The sequence below is a fragment of the Erythranthe guttata genome, chromosome 6 (genome assembly GCF_056151865.1).
Source record: "Erythranthe guttata isolate IM_541 chromosome 6, IM_541, whole genome shotgun sequence".
Taxonomy (NCBI): Eukaryota; Viridiplantae; Streptophyta; class Magnoliopsida; order Lamiales; family Phrymaceae; genus Erythranthe; species Erythranthe guttata.
The window spans coordinates 9,539,488-9,546,402 of record NC_142538.1 but is presented as its reverse complement, the minus strand read 5'-3'; the positions used below and the strand labels follow the sequence as shown (position 1 = coordinate 9,546,402).

Sequence of the window (6,915 nt, the reverse complement as noted above, 5' to 3'; positions counted from 1 at the left end):
GAGGTCGATCCGCCGTTTGAAGGGAGTTCAACGTTGGAAGGAGTCAAGTTAGGTTTAGGGTGGTCATTTCGTGCCTATATAAGGCCCTCAACCTCATATGAGTCCCATGAAGCTTTAATAAGAAAAATCACAGCATAAAGGCTTTTAAGGGTGCAGCCCGTGCTGCAGCCCTGTCCACACATCAGGTGTGGCAACAGAACGGGTTTCTTCTACTAGGCCATAAAGAAGATCGGCGTTTCGGGAGAAGTGTTTACAAGATATCGGGAGAGGTCGATCCGCCAGTTGAAGGGAGTTCAACATTGGAAGGAGTCCAAGAGTGCGGATGGAGCTCTGATTATCAACAAGTTCGAGTTGTGTGCAAGAACGGCGTATAACATAAAGAGGGAGTCTTTAGTATTTTATTAAGTCCTATTAATGTACACCGTAAATCTGAACTAGTTTACAAGTCCTAGTGGATGCAGGGTACGTTTGTATCCGAACCACATTAAATTCTTGTGTTTTTTATTATGCTTTTAGTAGGTTAATTACTATGACAACACAAAAATTATGTTACCACACCTAATGTCGTAACAAGTAATATGCCTCAACAGAACAAGTGGATTTTTAAAGGCATTTAAAATCAACAATTGGTATCAGAGCGGGTCATTAGATATACTTAGTGTCTGATTTTCGGTTTTGATTTATTTGCTTTTCTTATTGGATGACGTGTTCACAAGGAAGGTTGAGACGGAAGTCTGTCACGACATTCACCCAATTTTGTTGCGTTGTAACATGCCCCATGATGGGACACTCTGATAGAAGACAAAGATGGGTTAAGAAAAGTGGCATCTATGTTGCAGGGGGAGTAAATCTCATCTGCATGGGGAGTTCTTGTTTAACATGGATTCAGACTAATCTATGCCGAAGGGGGAGATTGTTGGCGCCATATTTCTGTTAGTGAAGATTGAGGAAATTCGCCATACGTGGAAATTAAAGATTGTCAAAGATTTGTTTTTCATGTTTATTTTGGAATTAATTAGAGTCATGTTTTTGTAATATTGTTATTAGGACCTAAATTTATTTTCATGTATTATATTTTAGTTAGGTATCTTTTGTACTTATCTGGAATAGAAGTAGAAATCGACTATGATTCTATTACCTAGTTAAATCGATTTCTTAGGACTCAAGTTAGGTTTAGAGTGGTGATTTCGTGCCTATATAAGTCCCTCAACCTCATATGAGTCTCATGAAGCTTTAATAAGAAAAATCACAGCATAAAGGCTTTGAAGGGTGCAGCCCGTGATGCAGCCCTGTCGGCACATCAGGTGTGGCAATAGAACGGATTTCTTCTACCAGGCCATAAAGAAGATTGTCTTTCGGGAGAAGTGTTTAAAAGATCTCGGGAGAGGTCGATCCGCCGTTTGAAGGGAGTTCAACATTGGAAGGATTCCAAGAGTTTTGATGGAGGAATTGCTTTGATTATCAACAAGTTCGAGTCGTGTGCAAGAACGGCGTATAACATAAAGAGGGAGTCTTTAGTGTTTTATTAAGTCCTATTAATGTACACTGTAAATCTGAACTAGTTTGCAAGTCCTCGTGGATGTAGGGTACGTTTGTATCCGAACCACATTAAATTCTTGTGTTTTTTATTCTGCTTTTAGTAGGTTAATTACTGTGCGAACACAAGAATTATGTTACCACACCTGATGTCATAACAAGTAATCTGCCTCAACAGAACGAGTGGATTTTTATAGGCATTTAAAATCAACAGAGACATTAAGCAGCAACGACGGTTCCTTCCGGGCGTTCATTCCTACAGAATATAATCCTATGTTCCACGAAACGTCGAAACACATAGACAAAAAAATGCATTTTATAAGTGACATGATTGGCAAATGAGATGTAATTGTTGAATGACCACTTCAACCAAAAGCTTAACTTATTAGTGAAATGTATCATTTAATATTAATATCTCGAATACGCCCCTCAAGTGCAACGAATTATATTTGAAGCCTTGCACTTGAAATATTTAAAATGGGTAGCGGTTGGATTCGAACTCAGAACCTTTTTATTTGGTCTGGCTCTGATACTATGTTGAATGACCACCTTAACCAAAAGCTAAGTAAGCTATTGGTGAAATATATCATTTAATACTAATAACTCCAATAGTAATTGTGAAGAAAGTTCCTATAGATGATATAATCCTTTTGATGCACTTACTAAAGTGTTGTCAGGTCCAAAATTCATATGTTGTATGGAATTAGTGCGAGTCCTTGATCCAGGTGATCAAGGCAAACATGATCCCTAGTTATGGAACCATAGAAGAGCAATCACAGAGGAGTGAGGAGCAATATGGACCAAGGTGGAGATTGTAAATGGATGGTCCAGATTGCTTGTATAAGGAATGATCGAAGGCTGAAAATAAGCCTCTGAGCTAAGTTACAAGGTGATCGGGACAACATGATTGTTGAGCTGCCATGTGCAGCTAGAAAACAGTATAACCGCATGCAGTTTTGCCAAGGAAGAATGATCGATGTGATAATTGATATATGTACATTGATGAGATCATACAAGCACAAACCATCATCTTAATATAGAGATAGAATATATTCAATAAAGAGACAAAAACACTGAAATCTCTTTTGGTGTATAGAGTGGGGGAGAGAGAACGCAGAAACAATGCATAGCCATTGTTGATCACTGATGTGTCACCTCGATAGAGAGTTGAACAAGAATATTGAGAATTGTATTGTAATTGTAATATTTGATTGATCATCGATCTGTACAAGGTTTCTGGTGACTGGGACGTAGATCAACTTGATCGAACCACTATAAAATATGTGTGTGGTTTTTGGTATTTTCTCGATTACGGTTTACTTTGTGTTTTTATTTCTTGTTTGGTTTTTTGCGTGGATTCTTAACACAACCAAATGAGAAGATGTGTTTTTTGCATGTTTGCAGATAAATTTTAAATTCATAAAGTATTTTAAACATTATAATAAACTATACAGTTAAGCCTCTAAAAATCAATATACTCGGGATTAATGAATTCTAATGATTTTACGAGATATTAAATAATTGATAAATTTATAATTTATCTAACACATCTCAGTTAATCAATGTATTTTGTACAATATATTTCGAATGCTTAGCTTGTGATAGGGAAGTTACGCGACTATCGTTGTCAATTTATCGAAGTCTATTAGACAATTACGAATTAGTGGAACCAAATCTTGACACGATTAATGTTCTAAATGCTATGAATCTTTGCAATTTAAGCTTTGGACTATTGATGGTCGTGGAAATATACAATTGCAAATTGCATATATTTGTCATTGCAAACTTTATTCAAATGATAACATGGTTTCAAATAATTTGGACAAACCGTTAGACTGAGGAAAACGTCCAATAACTACAAATCTAATTACGTAATTAAATTATGGTACCAAAATGTATGTCAAACATGTCATTAACCACAAAGGCATTGTCTGAGTGGTATAAAGATTTGGAGGGTAGTGTTAGGTCAATGGTTCTATTCCCATAGGATTCAGTTGTATGCCCATAATAAAGCAAAATATTTTTTATTAGGAAAATAAAAGCTATATCCTTACGTAAATAATAACTTCGACGAGGTTGATTGACGATAGATAATTGAGAGCATTATGGAAACTGATCGGCTAAAGTTGAATGTGATAGTTTTACTTCACCCCCTATTCGATAGGAAGCTCTTACATGTATTTTTTAAATTATAACGTGACACTTGCATGAAAAGAAGAGTGATATATCTAAATGGGTCCTTAAATTTATCTACTAATTAGGCCCACTACACGAAAGCCCAAATACCTTCAAAGTAAGGCTTGGGCCCAACAAAGTAAGCCCAACTCAATCACCGATATATAAATAGGTGTTTTACTCATTTGAAAAGGTACGTTCTAATTATTGACAATCGACTACGAGTTGTATTTCCTCTATTATCTCTACGATCCGTACATCTGACTTGAGCGTCAGAGGGGTTTCCGCCGGATCAACCCCCGGCTTAGTTCACGTGTGCTCATTTCGCAGGGACCTCAGGATCATCGAGTTGAATAGCTATTGATCAGCTTTGCTCTCCCAACTCGTTTTCTATACTACTACGGTGAGCTATATTTTAGCATCATCATTTTGGCGCCATCTGTGGGAACGATGCAAACCAGATCACGTAGCCAACAAGATCCTCCTGAGGCGTTAGCTCGGAGAGAAAATGACACAGCTAATAACCTCCCAGTCCGTGGAGGATCTGGCATGCCACCTCCTCCACGTGCCGCGGAGCCAGCTCCTCCACGTGTGGCAGATCCACCCCGCGAGGTTGAGGTGATCCCTGCTCGGGATCCACCACTCGCCGATCCACCACTCCCTGCTCCTCGAACGGTTCAAATAACCGAGAACGCGCTCCAACTCATGATAGCAGAAGCCTCAACTCGCGCCACCACGGAGGCCGTAACTCAATATATCGCCACGATGGGAGCAAACGCTCCCAATGCGATACCGGCGCAAACTCCACCGATAGCGCCACCTGTGGCCCCACCGCCAATCCAGAATCAAATAAGTGTCTCCTTGATACGATCCGCACAAGCTCCAAGACAAAGAATTGGAAGAAGAGAAAGCGAGTGAGATTAATGGAGCTGTTCGTGTTGGAGTTGAAGAGTAAAGGCTTGAATCAGGCCTTTGAAGAGTCGTTGTTGAGGAATTGGAAGAAAAGGAAGAGGAAGAATTCGTTGGACAAGTCGAATTCCATGCATCCGAGATTCTCGCCTATTCTGACAGAGTTTACCATTCTAGTTATAACTCTTGCATCTGAAGTCCATGTGAGCTGATTCAAAATGATTTGGAAAGCTAACTGAAAGATCTACAACTTTCATGTTTTGAGCGAAGAGATATTCGAAGTGGAACAGTGTCGAAATTGAGCTTTAATTGCATGCATGTGCACAGCCCAATGTCGCGAGTTAAGAAGGGTGATCAAGAAGTCGACTTGAAGATCAAGTTATTTAATTTACTTATTCACGTTTTTAATTTAGGTTTATTATGTTTTTATTATTTTAGATTCTTTTATGGTTAGGATTTGCTTATTTACAAGTTTCCTTATTATAGTTTAGGTAGGAGTCATTTTCCTTGTGAAAAAAGAGTCTTTTTAGACCTTATAAATAGGTTGCCAATTTGGCTTATTTTATAAGACGAATTTTAATGAATATTTGAGTATTTTGAGAGTTAATTCTCCTTCGCTGTTCTACAGCATTCTTCGGGATTTTACAAGTGGATTCTTGTAACTTTCTTAGCGACATAATATTGGTTTCTGGTTCTTTATAATCACGGGGTCAATATTCCACCTTGATAATAATGGTTTCTAGCTTTTTATAGCTATGGGGTCATTGTTCCTTGCTTCCGCCAAACTTGAATCTTTGTTTTTGGGTGTTTTCGATCTTGCTTCCGCGTAGGGTATTGGGTCTCGTAACAAGTTCTACGGGGTTCGTATCACTCCTCCTCTACCTCGGACCCACGGTCCCGAGTGCAGCTATCTACTAACCACAGAGGGGCACAGCCCAGACAGCCGCGTCTGCGCTCACCCCCACGGGGGAACGCATCACCACCAAGAGTCCCTCTCTTTAATGAGGGAGAAGACGAGGTAAACAGCCGAATGTCTCGCCAAAACCTTTTCTCCCAACCAAATAATCAAATGGGCGAAAGGATGCCTCTCCCAACAAGACGCAGTCCCTTCACCATAGATATTCTCAACGAGGTATTACCTCAAGGAGTAAAGATCTCGGGGTTACCTCAATTTGAAGGGACCACCGAACCACAGGAACATATAGAGAAATTCAGTGCCATGGCGGATTTATATGGCCCAACGGATGCTGCGATGTGCAAAATGTTCCGTACCACTCTGTCCAAGAGGGCAATGAATTGGTTCAACTCTCTACCCATAGGGTCGATTGACACCTTCGCTCGGCTGTCAACCCGGTTCACCAACCAATTCGCCATCAACAAACAATATGCCAAGACCCCAGCTCATCTTTTCTCAGTAGTACAGAGAGATAACGAGACGCTCCGCAACTACATTAAGCGTTTCGTAGAAGCCGTCCATGAGGTCCCCAGTGTGGGGCAAGACATGCTCTCCGGGATTATGCAGCAGAATTTGAAACCGGGTAGATTCAAAGAATCTATCGCCGGAAGACCCCCAGGCAACTTAGAGGAGTTACTGAATCGAGCCGAAAAATACGTCCGGATAGAGGAAGCCTCTACCCATGCTCCTCCTAAAAGAAAAAGGAAAGATGACCGTCAGGACAATAGGAAGCGCGATGATTGACGTCCACCACTTCCACCTCAAGGCCAACCCTCTTCCTCCTACAATAGGTTCACTCCGCTAAACGCTCGCCTCGCGGAAATCCTTCACGTGATAGAACAGAAAGGTTTAGCAGAACCTCCACGTCCTATGCAGCCAAACGCAAAGCGAGAAAAATCGGATCGTTATTGTCGATTCCATAAGGACAGAGGGCATACTACGGAGGAATGTTCACAACTCAAAGTGGCGATTGAGAGGCTGATCAAACAAGGCCATTTAGGCGAATACATTGATAAGCCACGAAATAAGCGCCGTGATGATCCTCCACGCCGAGATAACAATCGAGATCAACAACAAAGACGAGAGGAGGGGGGTCATCGACGTGACCTAGATAACAACGATAACCAGCCTACCCGGGGAATCATCTCCTTTATCTTCGGAGGACCGGCGGGGGGCGATTCACAAAATGCAAGACGCACCCTCGCTCGATCAGCACGCATGAATCAAGAACGTGCTTCTCCATCCGCACGCATATATCAAATACGAAGACCAGATCACAGCATAGTCTTCAACTCCTCCGACCTTGAAGGTCCAGATGAAGACCATGTCGATGCATTAGT

At 40.8% G+C, this 6,915-nt stretch overlaps 1 protein-coding gene across 1 annotated transcript; it reads left to right on the top strand.

Annotated features, from left to right (window-relative positions):
- Positions 1–5,689: 5,689 nt before the first annotated feature.
- LOC105953590 (uncharacterized) lies at positions 5,690–6,319 on the top strand. The gene has a single exon (XM_012977262.2). It carries the CDS (start codon positions 5,690–5,692, stop codon positions 6,317–6,319), a length of 630 nt encoding a protein of 209 aa, XP_012832716.2.
- Positions 6,320–6,915: the final 596 nt, after the last annotated feature.

Coding starts and splice junctions, on each gene's coding strand:
- LOC105953590 (XM_012977262.2), top strand. CDS start 5,690: ATGGGCGAAAGGATGCCTCTCCCAACAAGACGCAGTCCCTTCACCATA.